The sequence below is a fragment of the Salmo salar genome, chromosome 05, assembly GCF_965601325.2.
Source record: "Salmo salar chromosome 05, fSalSal1, whole genome shotgun sequence".
NCBI lineage: Eukaryota > Metazoa > Chordata > Actinopteri > Salmoniformes > Salmonidae > Salmo > Salmo salar.
In genome coordinates, this window is record NC_138295.1 from 86,586,273 (window position 1) to 86,604,083 (window position 17,811).

A 17,811-nucleotide genomic window follows, 5' to 3' on the forward strand; every position below is an offset into this window, starting at 1 on the left:
GATTACACCCCTCCGGTGATGGACGGACATTTGTAGATTTATTTGTCCACCATACTTAATTTGTTGAGAGTAATATCTAGTGTATTATTATTATTATTATTATTAGGTCTATTGGCCTATTTTCATTTTAGGTGATTTTCTTGTTGATCTTTTGATCTTGCTATTTGTTGTTACGAAAGTGTGGTGCCACCAAAACAGAACATATATTTGGTCGAATCCTAACTTGCGTAAAAGTCACATTTTCGAACAAATTATTTAATTGGCATCAATGCATAATGCATGAATTACACGAACGTTTGATTTACGCGCGCCCATTTTATGTCAAATTCGACATTTAACCCTGTACCGTATTTAACAACCTGTATCTTTACATTTATTATATATACGCCTACAAAGGGGACATACCTTTTCCATGACGAGAAGGCATGATTTATCCCAAACTGTGTTGGTTGTTTGTTGTCGCCATTACACACGCGCAGAAGGACAAGGCTATAGTTTAAAATAGGCCTGTTATTTATGCATTGATTGTCATTGTTTTTGTTCTCGTGAAATATTCGACATACATAGGTTATATTGTAAAATTGTTCAATCAACCCTGATACTTGAAAGTGTTCGTTTTGTTTAAGTTCTCAATGTCGGAACATATCAGCTATTTTCCTGCGTTTTTGGTAAGAGAAAAGCTGCTCCAATACATTCAGCCGAAACGGCCTATTTCTGGGACATTTTAGTTCTTGGTCTGAAACGGCCTATTTCTGGGACATTTTACTTCTTGGTCTGAAACGGCCTATTTCTGGGACATTTTAGTTCTTGGTCTGAAACGGCCTATTTCTGGGACATTTTAGTTCTTGGTCTTCATTTTTGAGCCAATTCAAATGTTCCTCGGTGTAAATACCCTACGATGGTTTTTGGAATGATTAGGCCCTATATAGGCTTAGCCTATTTCACACACCCTATTGGAGACATACGAGTCACAGGTCGAGACCTTTCCGTTTGTTTTCTTAGTTTATTTTCTAAATTAGATGAATGGGTCTATATGTCTGGAGAAAATATCTGCTTGTATGATTCTCGACATAAAACCTGGCTGCGTGGGTCATATCAGATGTATGATGTATTTGACTTTACATTGCCCCCATGGGCCGAAATGGGATCCTCTGCCATTAATGTTAAATATCCATTACGGAAGTTCCACCCAAAAGGTTGACTAGCACGTTATTTTATTCAACTTTATGTACCATGCTAAACCATCTATCACCGGACGACTTTTATATACAATCACCTTCTGGAGTTGAAATGTCCCGCGTTTAAGTTTATTGTTTCAAAAATAATACTAGGCCTATAAAAGAGAATGTATAGCCTACTTGAAATAAATCAAGCTAAATACTTAAGGTAGGCCTACATTTCAAATAAACTTCATCAGTTGTTGTTTTATTATATTGCCAAATGTTGATATTAGACCTACTGATTGTGTATTAGGCCTATGTGTAAAATTGGCTAATGTTTGTCAATATTTCGGTTAATGTCTTATAGTTCAAAGCCTATGGGCGTTCATGAATAGTGGGCTAGTGAAAACACCAATTAAGAGGGATAGCAGCATTAAGCTGGTGTAGATGGCCGGCTGCAGCCAGTCCGGGTGATGGTCTTGGGCCGTGCATCCTGTCCGGTCAGGCTAGCCGGAATGCCGCCTTTACGGACATCCTCCCTGTTGCTGCAGCAACTTGGCCATAAAACGCGCCTTCGACTGGAGCATTTGTACAATTGGAGTGTAGTGCAATAAACCGTCTGAGACCAAGGTTATTAACTGTGACTAAGGGCTTTAAAAACAACGGCGGCCTGCCTGGGAGCATTGAAAGCTTGTGTTCGCGGACTTTTCCTGCTTCATTTGTCTCAGCAGCTCAGCGTGCACGGGCAGGAATATATTCCGGATGGAATCTGCAGTTCGAACGTGGTTGTTTGTTTGTTCCACTGGGAGGCGCTGCTCGGATCAATGTCATGGATCAATGCCGTGGATGTGGACGGAACTCTGGCCGAGACTACTTCCCATGCATCAAACATCCAACGATTCACAGACTCATTACATTACAGGGTTTCATTGTTCAGGTAATTATCCCTATGTGTGTATAATTGTTACATATTCTCTTATTTTTATCGAAATATATTTCAAAATGCTCGAAATGGGAAAACAAATACGCGTGTGGTCCATTTTTTCTTGGTAAAATGGGATAAAGTGAGGCGTTTTTGTAAGGAGCCTTTCTATCCTGCTAGAAAATAATATATAAAGCTGTTTTATAGCTGAAATACACATTATTGGAAATATAATATTAGATGACACAATGTATTAGAACCAATGTATTCCGTGTGGGAGAGGATGAGTGAATAGGCCTGCCTACCGTTTCACAGCACAGAATAGCTTGTGGTTATTTTACACAGTATACATCTCAATATAACCAGTATTCTAAATGGAAAATTGTTTTAAACATAGGCCTTATCCTGTCTAGAGATGTCTATGGCGTTTTTCTGGGAAAATAACAGGACCTATTCAAATGATTCTTATTTAAGTCATACGAAACGTTAGATTATAAAATGTGTTTGGTTTGTGTGTGTGTTGGGAAGGGGAACATTCTAGCTGAGTATCCCATAGCCTACCGGAGGGCTTTTTAGTCTCCAGTGAAAAATAAAATCGCTGTTAGCGGATGTAGTAAAGTGCCACATTACGCACGAGGGGCGCAGGCATATTTTTTTGTCCTGTTGCAAGAATAACTTGGAACAGAGGAAACATTGTTAATGTGATTTTATTAGCCGCTATAAGGAGACATGCATTAAATGATTTTAAGTATGATAATAACTTAATAATAACTTAAAGTACCACTGGCTAGAGGTAAATAAATAGGCTGTTGAAATTATTCTACGCACGTCATGAGACTAGTACCCACTCAAATCAATGGCTTAGGCTATTCATTTTTTTTAATTAATTTCTAAATCAGATAAAACCCCAAATAAGTCGCACCATATAGGGTTTTTGGTGTCAGAACAATAACGTAATATAACCGTGGTAATTATAGTAACAAACATAGCAAGGATGAGCTTTTTCCCAACTGCATGGGGGAATAATAAAGGCAGTGGTATTTATAAAGGCTGTGGTTAGAAGCACACAACTCAGCTATTGCTAGGATTTCCATAGGCCTAATCTATTTCTAATCAGTTTGGGGATATGAGTCTGAGGATATTGTTTTCAATTGGATTCTGAAGGAAATAAATGGGATCCCACAGAAATTGGTTCTGCCGGTGTATAAAATCATCTAAACGTGCCGAGTTGTACACTTGTAAAATGCATTACGCACCAATTACGCACAAGGTTTTTCATAACAAATGCACGTCTTTGATAAATAACGTGTTTGTAACGTATTTGTTTCAGATTATATTTCCCATTATGTTAACAAGATAGGTAAACAATCTTTGCCACAGCCTATTTTGTTTCTGACTTAACCAGCAGCAAAGTAGAAAACGAATGTTGTTGTGGCTTCATGTAGGCCTTATTAGCCTTTATAATGTCCAGGCTGTTGATTACTGTTTACGCATGTAAAATCATCTGTAATTGGTAGCTAAATAGCTCACATTCACGCTTGTAACTAAGGGACATTAACTAATAGTCAAATAGATATTTTGTCACAATGTTCTGTGAACTTGAACAGTGCAATGTTTTGACGCTTCCTGGAGAGGAAAGTGTAACGAGCTTTCCACTAAACTGTTTAAGGTCTGAAGACATCTGCAGTTATTTGCACTGTCCCTTCACATGTAAATAGTTATTTGTGTATGATTATATCTTCCCCTCTCTCTCGTGTGTGTGTGTGTGTGTGTGTGTGTGTGTGTGTGTGTGTGTGTGTGTGTGTGTGTGTGTGTGTGTGTGTGTGTGTGTGTGTGTGTGTGTGTGTGTGTGTGTGTGTGTGTGTGTGTGAGAGGGTGCATGAGGTCAATGTTTACAACACAGATTATCGTAAAAGGTAATGCAGCCCATGTCATATCACCTATCCTATCTAGCCACCATTTTAGGTTGAACTGATACCTTTAAATACAACACTTACCTTTACTTTTCATGTATTATATTAAATCTCTAAACAAAATGAATATAGCATACTGGCATTACGTGCTTTCAATGGGAGGAGTCTCTCTTCTTGTGTTTTAATTGGCTGTCAGCTGAAGTGCAGAGAAGTGTGAGTATCTGTAATTATATTCAGCATGTTTTGCACAAGAAATGTCAGCCAGAAAGGGCTATCCTCATCCTCCGTCAAATTATACACCAACGATGTCATGCTCTGACAACCACAGTGGAAACTCGTTCTTAGTGGACTCCTTAATCCACGGACGAACCGAGAGCGGTGCCTCATACTACCAAAGTAACGGCGTGTATATGCCACCAGGCTCGGAGTACTCCTATGGACTACCCAACCGCGCTTTTTTCTCGGGGTTCAGTAAACGCAACGAGAGCAATTCTCAAACTATGGTACCCTCATCTGGCCCGTATTCACATATTCAAGGGACGGAAACGTGGCTAGAGACGTCGAGATCTTGTCGAGTAGATCAACCGAACAACCACCAGCAAATTGCTCATTGTTCATTCTCTCCGAGCATCAAAGAGGAGAATGCGTATTGCCTGTATGAATCAGAGAAGTGTCTTAAAGGGTCAACAACGAGGGAAGACATTTCCTATTCCCGGTTAACACCGGGATCATGCCCGGTTACAAACAGCACCGTGCCTGTTCCCGGTTACTTCCGCCTGTCTCAGACATATAGCTCTTCAAAGGTTTATCAAGACGTTCAGCGGAACCCACAGCATAATCACTTCGCTCTACAACGTCCGGCCCGTTTCGACCCCTCACCGCCATCTCCTACTCCGGTGGTGGATACAGGCAGGAGGGAGAGTGAAGCACTGCCTGAACCACCGCCATGTGCTCCGGATGAGGACACCCGGACATCGACCGTAGATGGTTTGTCCTCCCCCGAACCCACCGAGAGCTGTGCAGAAAGTCCAGACAAACCCGTTAAAGGTGAGTACTGCTCTAAATCCAAAATATGACGTTTATGACAATGGGATCTTGATGGGTGTACATGGAGAGAGTGTAGTGTCAATGCCCCCGAGTCAGTGTAGCTGTGCCTTGGCGTTAACCTTGGTTTTTAGAGGCATATCCTACTGATTATATTGTGGACATGAAAACTTCCCCATATGTGGGTTATATGCGCAGCGGTAAAGGCATGTCTTTGTGGGGTTTGACAGAGTGGCCACGAGCTGGGATTTCCTCCAGTTTTTTTATATTATTTTATGACGAGGAGCAGCAAGGCCAATCCTGTCCAGTCCATCTGTCTAATACAACGCGTTGATGTCCTCAGTCTTCCCCATAAACCATCAACTGCAGCCATCATTTCAGAAGACTATGAGTTACTTTTATGTCTTAATAAAGGCCTATTATTACATTGAAATATAATTAAGTGAATCTTGAGCACAACGTTGATGTAATAGCTTAGGTTTTTGGATATATACAAAATATGTGCATACAACGGGCATTGTGTGTGTGTGTGTGTGTCTACATTAACTTCGTATTACTGTCAAATAAACTCATGGGCTCAGGATGGCTATTTAAAGATCATTTTAGACAACACTTTTTATTTTGATAGGTATTACGTCAGTGTTTGTCTATAGATGCAAACATGTTATGGAATTGGGGAATGCATTATTTCTGTGTACAATAATTACATTTGGGTAACAATTATTTTAAAGTTACATCAGTGCAGTAGCATGAAAAAAAGATATGTTGCCCGCACTAATTTCTCTTTCAATTTCTTTCTACAGGAGATGGAACATCTGAAACCAAAGCTAACTGGCTGACAGCGAAGAGTGGCCGGAAAAAGCGTTGCCCCTACACCAAGCACCAGACTCTTGAGCTAGAGAAAGAATTTCTCTTCAATATGTACTTGACTCGTGAGCGTCGCCTGGAGATCAGCCGCAGCGTCCACCTGACAGACAGGCAAGTCAAAATCTGGTTCCAAAACCGAAGAATGAAACTGAAAAAAATGAGTCGGGAAAACAGGAGCTATCGGGAGCTAGCGAACAACTTCAGTTTTTCGTGAGACATTCGTGCAGTATTTGACTCCGTCCTCCATCAATGGCCAGAGCGCCTTCCTTCGAGAACCTCTTGTCGTGTGAATATGACCGTGTAGGTTAGGGCTACTATTGCTAACTTATTGATATGTCGTTTTGTGGACATTTTACCTGAATACGTCTCTGTTTTGTTTGTCGTGGTTATGTATTTATACTGTCATAACATATGGTTGCTCCCTTTATGTATATACCAACAGTTAATATAGATATGGAACGACTTAAGTGTTTCAGAGCTGCACAATATCGGCATTCGTGGTACATAATAAATGTATATAGCCACCTTGACATCTGTGCATGCTGGAATAGCTCTTGGGGAAATGTTGTAACCTGTAGCAATATAGGCCTACGTTACGTCATGGCTAAAGACCCTCGATGGATTTGATATTTAATATCTGCACATTTTGCTGGTATTATAGCCATATATACTAAAAGCATCACACAATAACTATTTTGTTAAGGGTTTTATTTATAAACAAGAAACTTATCTGAGACTTGTAAATATTGTTTACAGTTTGCCTTCTCATATTTGTATTCATATTTTTATTCTCCAAACCGTTTTAATAATATTGCCCATATTGTCATTGCTTTGTCTATAGAGAGACTATACTGTGAAATGAATTGATATGTTGTCTGTTGGCCTCACTAAGTAAGTGAATAAAAACATGGCACGTTTTTACCTTGCATTGGAATGCTTTAGTCCACAGATCATCTCTCCTGTATAGAATGTCATCTTTCATACACACGAGAGGAATAGCCCCCCTCTTTATTCCACGAGCTTCCATTTTTCAGTTGCAGGTTGGTTTTACAGTAAAGAAAAAAACAACAGTTTCCTCTTGTGTGACGCTGATGCCCTTCATGTCAATAGGAATCATTGCCTGAGTCATAGACATGATGCAAGCACTACCCTTGTTGTCTAGGACTCCCTGGGAAAGAGTGGCATGTGTTACTGAGTGGACTCTCCTGGCTAAATAGATACAAATGAAATGACCATTGCGAAGTTTTATGGTCAAAGACACTCCATCGGGATAGATCTTGTTTACTGCAGGGTGTATTGGATATTGACCCGGAAAACAACATTATGTTTTCCGGTGGCAAAATGACCCGGAAAACAACATTATTTTCTCAAGGACATTACTGGCGGTAGTTTGGTTCATCATCATATGCTATCTATGAAAGGACACTAAGTCTGTCGACATGTGGAGCGCTGTGAAATATGCACGCAATAAGACACACCATTTGGACTGTATCTTTTCAGGTGTGCAAATGTTGTGTTATGCGTAAAAGAAGTGTGAACATTGAGAAATGCTAGAATGTTGACCATCTAATTACAATTACGCATAGAATGAGAGTGAATTATAGGATCCCTATGATTTCCACGGTATATGTTCCAGTTGTGCGAACGGAATGAATGAATGCTTGTAGACTATATCTATTTCTTTAGGAGGAAAGAGGGCTGTTGAGGGGTTCAGGTAGTTTCGTGTTGTTAGGCTGTATTTTCCCCCACCACACGAAACTGCCTTAATTGCCTCAGTAAAAACTCTGCGCTTCACAGAACACTCCAAATTGTCTCTGGCAACAGAGCTGTGCCCCGAAGGAAGAAGGCTACATTTACCGAGTGGCCTAGTCGTGTGTAGAATATTCTATAACAAATCCGATGCATTTATTTATGTCATGTGTCTGCGGAAATGTATTGTCTCTCATGTCGACCTTAGGCTATTATAAGCATGCATACAGTGCCAATCGCGCCAATCGGTGACTTCAAAAGCACTAAAAAAATCTCGGAGTCTCTGCATTTTTTAACTTTATGTTTATTGTGGTACAGCGTGATATAAGCATAATTCAATATAATTCCAATGCAAGAACCCCCCAAATGTAGTCCATTCCCCAATTTCAACTGCCCCCTTAGTCACTTTATCCTGGCGCCGGGTCTGATGTATATAACAAAAATAAAAAACGAACAAAAAAAATCAGGGCTGCAAGGAACATTTTGTTCCTCACATATATCGCCATATCTATTCAAAACAACAACAAAAGACGAGCAATAGACGCGGCCTGTATGTCTCAGAGGGAGAGATAGCGAGTTGGCTTGAGGGAGAGGAAGGACTGCAAGGCCTCGGTTATGATCATTGCAGTCTGGCCAATGCCTCGTGCGCTGCTGCAGCGTTCCCAGTGGCACGCATTCGAAGTGCCGGATGCGTCTGCTGCGCCACACAATGGACACAAAGGATGGATTTTATTGGCGATATTTAGTCCAGACAGCCAGGTTGTAACCTAAAGAAAAACAACTAAATAGCCCCCGTGATAAAAACAGACTGCTATAGCACCTAACGTTTTTTCTCTCTCCCCACTTTGATAGCTAAAAGCGCCGCGCAGACAGTCCTAGTGTTCACTCATTGGTCCATAAATAGTAAGGTCTGTTCTGGTTTTCCACACTAACACAACGGGATCTTTCTCCACAATCTATTGACACGTGGATATGTTGATGCTACTATGTACAAGTATTTTTATTTCTGAACACTAATTCGATGGTAGAATACACAGAGCTTGTTCCTTGTGTACACATATTGTGTAAATGGTTGTATATGCCTGTGTTTTGCAGTCTTAAATAGAAATAATAGTCCTGGTCTTACTATCAAATAAAAGCCTATGTGAGGTATGCATTTTTAGATTCGGTCTTAACTTTTTCGAATTGATTTTGGACAATAATTTGGTAAGTAAGATCTAATTCATTCGTTGGAATTAATAATACACACTATAATAAATAATTTTAAAAAATGTATGACTGAAAAGCCCTTTCAATGGGAGTTCTCCATTGGAGATTCTCTATTGAACATTATTTTTAGTTCAGGACTATGGTTCAATCTGTGTCCGGGAAACAGGCCCTCGGTGTGTTTATCCTATATGGCTACATAGGTCTACATATATAATGTTTTACATTTAAACGTTCATATCCCAGAGCAATGGAGACAGTATCACTACAATATTTTCTGTTTCTGTTGTCCTTATTTAAGTGAAGCCAAATGGAATAATCTCAAGCCATTTGAAGAGCATTACTCGGATGGTAATCGGCATATCAGGTGAATAACACATGTAAAAGCCTAATAACAATGAATACGATGTACGCCACAGCAGATATGGTAACCTATAGGTTTGCTTGTAACTTTACTATGAATACATCAAATGGCATATCATGGCAAATATGATTAATATGGCAAATGTCAACACACTCACATCAGCGTACCTATAGTACATGGGCCTATTAACTCACAGGTCTACTATGTTTAAATGTGGGTATGTATTTGGCCAAATAATATTGCTGCGTGTATTTTCTTTCAGAGTCCTATTTAATAAGTTCTATATAACGATATCGCCAATCTAATGCTATCAAGTCTTTGGAATAACCTCGGAGTTTTTGCCCTTATAGGCCTATAGGAAATAATGGACTGAATTATGTTGATAGATACTGGATCATTTATTGAATAAATTCATTCTATAGAATTCCACATTTTAGATCGGTGGTGAGAGTTCTTAGATGGAAATAAATGGCTCTTATTCTGCGCGTAGTAACGACTATATGTCACAATGGAGATATAGCGCCTTACTACATTGCTGCATTCCTTTATTTTTTAAGGAGGCTAGAAAAACATTCTATACTCTCTCACTTTCTAGACATATATAAAACATATCAACGTTAAAGTCTCATTTCAAAACCAAAATCATAAACCTTACTGCTGGTATAAAATGATATAGGCATATGACTTTGCTATTAAAAATATAACGGAGGAAAATGGTGACCATTTAGCTCGTTGAGTAGACTGATTTATTATTTATTGTTCTGTCCCACGGTCACGTGTCTGCGGCACCCAATCCAATCCCAGCCAAGGTTCAATTTATTGAACGAATGTGGTGGTTCTTGGTGCAGCGAAGTAGTATCATGATCCTGTTTTTCTAAATATATTCCAGTGGAAGTTTAGTTGCCTTTGGCTTTGTGTATTTGTTGTCATGTCGACATTAGGCACGCTTAGTTACTATGCAGACTCTCATCTTCCCCGCGACCAAGGGGATATTATGGCACACACATACTCAAGCGGACCAGGGCTGGAACAGGCGAGCCAGCCGATGCTAACTGAATATGGCGGTCAGGAATCTTGCCCTTTGCAGACGAAATCTTCTATTTTCAGTGCGTCTTGGAGTCCCATTTCTGCTCATCAGCCCCCGAGCAGCGCCTCTATAACACACCAGCCCTATTTACACCACCATTGTCCAACAGGAGATACCGATGGGATGTTTATGCGTTCCTGGGCGTTGGAACCGGTTTCTACGTCGATATGTTTAACGGGATTATCGTCAAATATGAACTATGATATCAAACCGGAGCCGCTGATAGGAAATGGGGACTGCACAACGCTGGAAACGCACACACCTCTTGTGTCCGACATTGACAACGGACCGTTCCGCGCAGAGAAGGATACGATTGCGTGTGATGCCATTTTCTCCAAACCCAACGAAGAGAGCAGCACATCAACCGTAGAGGAAAAGAGGGAGATCAACACAAGTAAGCACGGCATCTTTCATTTGGCTTCATGCGTAATGGTGATCATGATCTCATATGTCTCGATCTTTGGAATTCATTCATGTTGAATTAAGCAGGAATCTAGAAATATAAGGTCAGAGGCTGACGTTAATAAATGATTTATGATATAATATAGGCCTGCTGTAAAGGTTGAGTTTACGTCGAATTATTGTATCCATTATTTGATAACGAATGGATCCATATTGCGCCAAAGCAGTACCACTGACCGACAGTAGCAAAACCCCTCCTTCCTCGATCTAGTTTGTAACCTACTGTGAAAGATAATATGATTTTGCTATTTGCTACATGTTGGACCAAAGCAGCTGCCTCACAGCGGCAAAATGTCGTCCCCTCCTCGACTTAGTTTTTACTGTGAGAAACCATGATTTTGCTGTTTGGATTATGATAGACAAAACTATTTCCCACTGTTGTGGGCAGTAGACTAGGCCTTAGGGTCAGAAGGCCGAAACGAGCACATAAACGGCTGACTGTATTAGCTACTGCATGTTGGCTATTTCAGCAAGACCTGCTGCTGTTGTTCGTCATCCACAGTTTGTAATACCATTCTGACTCTTGTGGAAAACACTTTCTCATGAGCTCTGTCTCGCTTTTGTCGAACCCTCTTTCAGATGACCCATCTTCCAACTGGCTTCATGCAAAATCCAGCAGAAAAAAGCGCTGTCCATACTCTAAGCATCAGATTCTGGAACTGGAGAAGGAGTTTCTGTTTAACATGTATCTCCCCCGAGACCGTAGATACGAAGTAGCAAGAGTTCTTCATCTGACTGAGAGACAAATTAAAATCTGGTTTCAGAACCGCCGGATGAAGATGAAGAAAGGGAATAAGGACCGTCGAAAGACATGTTAAAATGCGAGCAGTGCGGGCCTGTAGACCCGTAGAATAAACTGTGAATACTTACAATTGGTGGACTTTCAGGAAACGAAGATATTTCTAGAAAATAGTTGCCAATCTATCCACATTTTGCTTGATCTATAGTCTGTTGTGTTGTGTAGGACTGTTGTGTTGTCGTCGTTGTAAAATCTGTCGGCCTGTTTTCTTCCTAGAGTGTTCTGTTTGGTACCTTGATGTTATCTCAATAACTTGGATGTAATTGGTAAATCATTTCATTAATGCACACAGATTACATGTTAGACATTGTCTAATGTTCGTTGCATGAAATGTTTCATGAATTGGTTGTGTTTTTTTCACCCAGAGTTTAGTCTGTTATTGGCCTATTAATGTTTATGCGTTGACTACCTGAATGTGTTTCAACTACCTGTCAGACTATTTATTTATTTCGAGTTTTTTTTGCCGAAAGCAACATGTTTAGTCGGTGTGAGATTTTTTTTTAATTGCTAGGATAAAAATCCTTAACAGTTTTGTCTATGGAATTAGAGCAACACTGTGCACACGCAAAATACCTCAATGTCAGAGTATTTCGATTCTAAAATGAAGAGTCGTTTGTATGAAATATCAAATAAAATGTCAAATTATTTTGTGCGTCGCAATCCATATTTATTGTTTGGAAATCAGAGAATGAATTGTTACTAAGATTCTAATTGTTGATAAATGTCCAACATCGGATAAGATATTTGTATTTATTTCCTTCTATCCAAAACAGAACTATAGTTGCTACAGCACTTCATCTTATTCAGTTAGAATTTTCATTTCAAAAGGCAACCATATTTTTCATGTATAGGCCTATGCCTGATATAAATGCTGTGTATGATAAACTATCACAGGATGAATAGGCCTATTTATTACAACATTAAACACATCCCTACTCAATATTTACAGAAAATGTTATTTATTTAGTAAAAGGTTGAGAGTATAGGTAGGCTAGGCCTATGAGCATAATTATATCCAAACAGGTAGTAAAGAAGCGAACAGATGTAAATCCTACAGGCCTATATGGGATTAGTGGATTTAAAGCGGGCATTTCCCGTGTAGTCCATGTTGGCTTAGTACCACCACACACCATTTCAACAGCCCCTTCTCTCCCTTTCCTTTAGGCCTTGTTAATAGCACGACCATGAGTTCTGAATCCCAACATACAGTACATATAAAACACATTGCTGGACATTGGACAAGCCAGCCCCATGCTATTTGCTATTGGCCAATGTGCACTGGCACACGATATTGGTTGCCATGCAGCAATAAACCACAATCACAGCTTTAACTGTTTATGGGGTGCAAAGCGACTGAGAGCGGAAAGGAAGCAACACCATGCAAGTCCTCGCGTCTGAATATCACTATAATATGCTTTTCATACAGGCTATTTTTAAAGGGGTAAACATTTTAATGGTTGTAATTACACACAACCATGGTTAACCACGTCGTTCAAAAAACATATATTCAAACACACGAAAACACCTATGTTTCCAGTCACACACACACACACACACACACACACACACACACACACACACACACACACACACACACACACACACACACACACACACACACACACACACACACACAAACTCTCACACACACACACACACACACACACACACACACACACACACACACACACACACACACACACACACACACACACACACACACACACACACACACAAACTCTCACACACACACACACACACACACACACACACACACACACACACACACACAGGGCCTGCTATGGTGTTGTTTAGCCGCGCTGTGACGCAGATGGGTCTTCAAAGGTCTTAATCCAGAAAGCTGCTCCATAAAACGCGGGCTCAGCCATGCTGTCTGCTTTTTCTATTTCAATTACTTTATGACTGTTCACCAACAATTACACTGTTTCAGCGCCCAGACATCCATTTGTTGTTTTCCGGCACAAAAGGCTGGCTGACACCGACGTTTTATTGCCGTTTCCAACCAATGACTAATCTCAAATCCTCGCCTTTGTTGTCCTATTGCAATAGGAATCGTAAGCAATTTAAACAATTTGAACTTATCATTTTTTAAAAACTATATATTTAATGTGTTGAAACACAACATTATGGTAATTCAGTCACAAAAAGGCCTATGCATTATCTAACTACTTACTGACCTATGCGGTCATTTTGTGTTGCTGTCGTCGTATAACCAGCAGGTGGAAGCAACGTCACGTTAGAGATCGAAATGTCCTGCAGCTGGGCTGCTTCAATAGGGACGAACGACCATGTATTCTAGTGTGTAGTTCAATGCACGCAGGAAATACGAGAATAACACGCCTGTCCAAGATGTGGACAGACGTCGGGCTACTTATATGCAGTTGAAAGTCCGTTTTTTTTGTCCATTTTCACTTTGAAACAGGAGACCAAGGTGACACAAACAGAGCAACAGAGAGAGGTTTGAGAGGTGACTTCATGTTAATTATCATAGAGATACTGCATCGACAAAATGGCTGTTCAGCAGAATTATCTTTACCCCATTACATGTTATGGATGGGCATTCATTGTATATCTTTGGTGTGTTAATAAATAGAATATCGCCAATAAATCACCAATTTTATCACCAAAATGAAACCAATGAAACCAAACCAATAAAAGAAAGAGTAGTTAAGCTTTAATTGGTAGATTTTCCCATATTAATCCATTTCAAACGAAACACATTCTCAGCATGTGAGAGAGAGCAATAATGCAGTATTTCATCATGCAGGTCCTCTGCTTGATCTGTTTGATAATGCAGGTCCTCTGCTTGATCTGTTTGATAATGCAGGTCCTCTGCTTGATCTGTTTGATAATGCAGGTCCTCTGCTTGATCTGTTTGATAATGCAGGTCCTCTGCTTGATCTGTTTGATAATGCAGGTCCTCTGCTTGATCTGTTTGATAATGCAGGTCCTCTGCTTGATCTGTTTGATAATGCACGTCCTCTGCTTGAGCTGTTTGCTAATGCAAGTCCTCTTCTTGGCCTGCTTGAGCTGTTTGATAATGTAAGTCCTCTGCTTGGCCTGCTTGAGCTGTTTGATAATGCAGGTCCTCTGCTTGAGCTGTTTGATAATGTAAGTCCTCTGCTTGGCCTGCTTGAGCTGTTTGATAATGCAGGTCCTCTGCTTGGCCTACTTGAGCTGTTTGATAATGCAAGTCCTCTACTTGGCCTGCTTGAGCTGTTTGATAATGCAGGTCCTCTGCTTGGCCTGCTTGAGCTGTTTGATATAATGTAAGTCCTCTGCTTGGCCTGCTTGAGCTGTTTGATAATGCAGGTCCTCTGCTTGGCCTACTTGAGCTGTTTGATAATGCAAGTCCTCTGCTTGAGCTGTTTGATAATGCATGTCCTCTCCTTATGCTGTTTGATAATGCAAGTCCTCTGCTTGGCCTGCTTCAGTTGTTTGATAGTGCAGGTCCTCTGCTTGGCCTGCTTGAGCTGTTTGATAATGTAGATCCTCTGCTTGGCCTACTTGAGCTGTTTGATAATGCAAGTCCTCTGCTTGAGCTGTTTGATAATGCATGTCCTCTGCTTATGCTGTTTGATAATGCAAGTCCTCTGCTTGGCCTGCTTCAGTTGTTTGATAGTGCAGGTCCTCTGCTTGGCCTGCTTGAGCTGTTTGATAATGTAGATCCTCTGCTTGGCCTGCTTCAGTTGTTTGATAGTGCAGGTCCTCTGCTTGGCCTGCTTGAGCTGTTTGATAATGTAGATCCTCTGCTTGGCCTGCTTCAGTTGTTTGATAGTGCAGGTCCTCTGCTTGGCCTGCTTGAGCTGTTTGATAATGTAGATCCTCTGCTTGGCCTGCTTCAGTTGTTTGATAGTGCAGGTCCTCTGCTTGGCCTGCTTGAGCTGTTTGATAATGCAAGTCCTCTACTTGGCCTGCTTGAGCTGTTTGATAATGTAGATCCTCTGCTTGGCCTGCTTGAGCTGTTTGATAATGTAAGTCCTCTGCTTGGCCTGCTTGAGCTGTTTGATAGTGCAAGTCCTCTGCTTAAGCTGTTTGATAATGCAAGTCCTCTGCTTGGCCTGCTTGAGCTGTTTGATAATGCAGGTCCTCTGCTTGAGCTGTTTGATAATGCAGGTCATCTACCTGCTGTTTGATAATGCAGATCCTCCACTTGAGCTGTTTGATAATGCATGTCCTCTGCTTGGCCTGCTTTAGCTGTTTGATAATGCAGGTCCTCTGCCTGGCCTGCTGTTTTAGCTGTTTGATAATGCAGGTCCTCTGCTTGAGCTGTTTGATAATGCATGTCCTCTGCTTGAGCTGTTTGATAATGCAGGTCCTCTGCTTGAGCTGTTTGATAATGCAGGTCCTCTGCTTGAGCTGTTTGATAATGCAGGTCCTCTACCTGCTGTTTGATAATGCAGGTCCTCCACTTGAACTGTTTGATAATGCATGTCCTCGGCTTGGCCTGCTTGAGCTGTTGGATAATACATGTCCTCTGCTTGAGCTGTTCGATAATGCAGGTCCTCTGCTGGAGCTGTTTGATAATGCAGGTCCTCTGCTTGAGCTGTTTGATAATGCAGGTCCTCTGCTTGAGCTGTTTGATAATGCAGGTCCTCTGCTTGAGCTGTTTGATAATGCAGGTCCTCTGCCTGTTTCTAGCACCAATCCAGTCTCTGTGTTTATCTGTGAGGGAGGGAGGGCCATCAAGGACAGAGGGGAGGTGCTGAGGGGGGAGGGCCATCAAGGACAGAGGGGAGGTGCTGAGGGGGGAGGGTCATCAAGGACAGAGAGGAGGGGCTGACGGGGCAGAGGGGAGGGCCATCAAGGACAGAGTGGAGGTGCTGAGGGGGGAGGGTCATCAAGGACAGAAGGGAGGGGCCGAGGGGGAGAGTTTATCTGTTTGGAATCTAGCCACTGTCTCCAAATAGCCTATTCCCTAGTTGTTCTGCTGTAGTGGGCTCTCTTCCCCACAACCCTTCTGTCTGCTTAGCTCCCTTGGACATGTTGTTGCAATGTCACAGCTGAGGTGATTTGTCTTGACCCCTCTCATCTCATCAGAATAATGCTTAGAACTATATTTGTCCCTCTCACCTGTTCTGATGAACAGTTACAGTCACCTCCGAAATGATTGGCACACTTGATAAATATTAGCAAAAACAAATGTTGAGCTATTTTGTATGCTCAAAAACATGGGGAAATTAAATTATTTTATACTAATACAATTTCTCAGAGAAAGAGTAAAGTAATTTATTTTCATTTTTGTAAGATAGGGGTCAAAATTATAGGCACCCCTGTTGTCAATATACTCTGCAACCCTCTCCTTGCGTCGATAATGGCACTGAATGAACCATTTATTTCAGGGGGGAATTTTTGCTTGGGGTTATTGTCTTGCTGGAAGATCCACTTGCGGAGTTTCAGCCTCCTGGCAGAGACAACCAGGTTTTTGGCTAAAATATCCTGCTACTGTAAGTTCATGATGTGTTGACCTTAAAGGGCCCCAGGACCAGAGGAAGCAAAATAGCCGCATAACATCAAAGATCCACCACCATATTTTACAGTAGGTATTAGGTACTTTTCTGCATATGTGTAACCGGTGTGAAATGGCTAGCTAGTTACATTTTTTACATTTTAGTCATTTAGCAGACGCTCTTATCCAGAGCGACTTACAGTAGTAAATGCATACATTTCAATTCATTTCATACATTTCTTTTTTCTCGTACTGGCCCCCCGTGGGAATCGAACCCACAACCCTGGCGTTGCAAACACCATGCTCTACCAACTGAGCCACAGGGAGGCCAGTTAGCGCGCTAATAGCGTTTCAATCGGTGACGTCACTTGCTCTGAGACCATGAAGTAGCTGTTCCCCTTGCTCTGCAAGGGCCACGGTTTTTGTGGAGCGATAGCTAATGATGCTTCATGGGAGACAGTTGTTGATGTGTTCAGAGGGTCCCTGGTTCAAGCCCAGGTTGGGGCGAGGAGAGGGACGGAAGCAATACTGTTACATTGATGCCGTGACCCGGATCACTGGTTGCTGCAGAAAAGGAGGAGGTTAAGTGTAACCGGTGTGAAATGGTTAGTGGGGTGAGCACTAATAGTGTTTCAATTGGTGACGTCACTCACTCTGAGACCTTGAAGTAGTTGTTTCCCTTGCTCTGCAGGGCCGTGGCTTTTGTGGAGTGGTGGGAAACGGTTCTTCATCGTGGGAGGCAGATGTTGATGTGTTCAGAAGGTCCCT

General features: G+C 41.3%; 2 protein-coding genes and 1 non-coding gene across 3 annotated transcripts; 2 read left to right on the forward strand and 1 right to left on the reverse strand.

The window, feature by feature from the left end:
- The first annotated feature begins 2,118 nt into the window (after nucleotides 1–2,118).
- Nucleotides 2,119–6,824, forward strand: LOC123743204 (homeobox protein Hox-A10b). The gene is made up of 2 exons (XM_082975823.1): nucleotides 2,119–5,042; nucleotides 5,843–6,824. Exons 1-2 carry the CDS (start codon nucleotides 4,250–4,252, stop codon nucleotides 6,118–6,120), a joined length of 1,071 nt encoding a protein of 356 aa, XP_082831949.1. The 5' UTR covers nucleotides 2,119–4,249; the 3' UTR covers nucleotides 6,121–6,824.
- A 3,285-nt stretch (nucleotides 6,825–10,109) lies between these two features.
- On the forward strand, nucleotides 10,110–11,681 carry hoxa9b (homeo box A9b). Its single transcript, NM_001139572.1, has 2 exons — nucleotides 10,110–10,706; nucleotides 11,354–11,681. The coding sequence occupies exons 1-2, from the start codon at nucleotides 10,154–10,156 to the stop codon at nucleotides 11,590–11,592; spliced, it is 792 nt and encodes a 263-aa protein (NP_001133044.1). The 5' UTR covers nucleotides 10,110–10,153; the 3' UTR covers nucleotides 11,593–11,681.
- Nucleotides 11,682–17,297: 5,616 nt separating this feature from the next.
- Nucleotides 17,298–17,372, reverse strand: trnaa-ugc (transfer RNA alanine (anticodon UGC)). Its single transcript has one exon. It is a non-coding gene; the product is annotated as a tRNA-Ala (tRNA).
- Nucleotides 17,373–17,811: the final 439 nt, after the last annotated feature.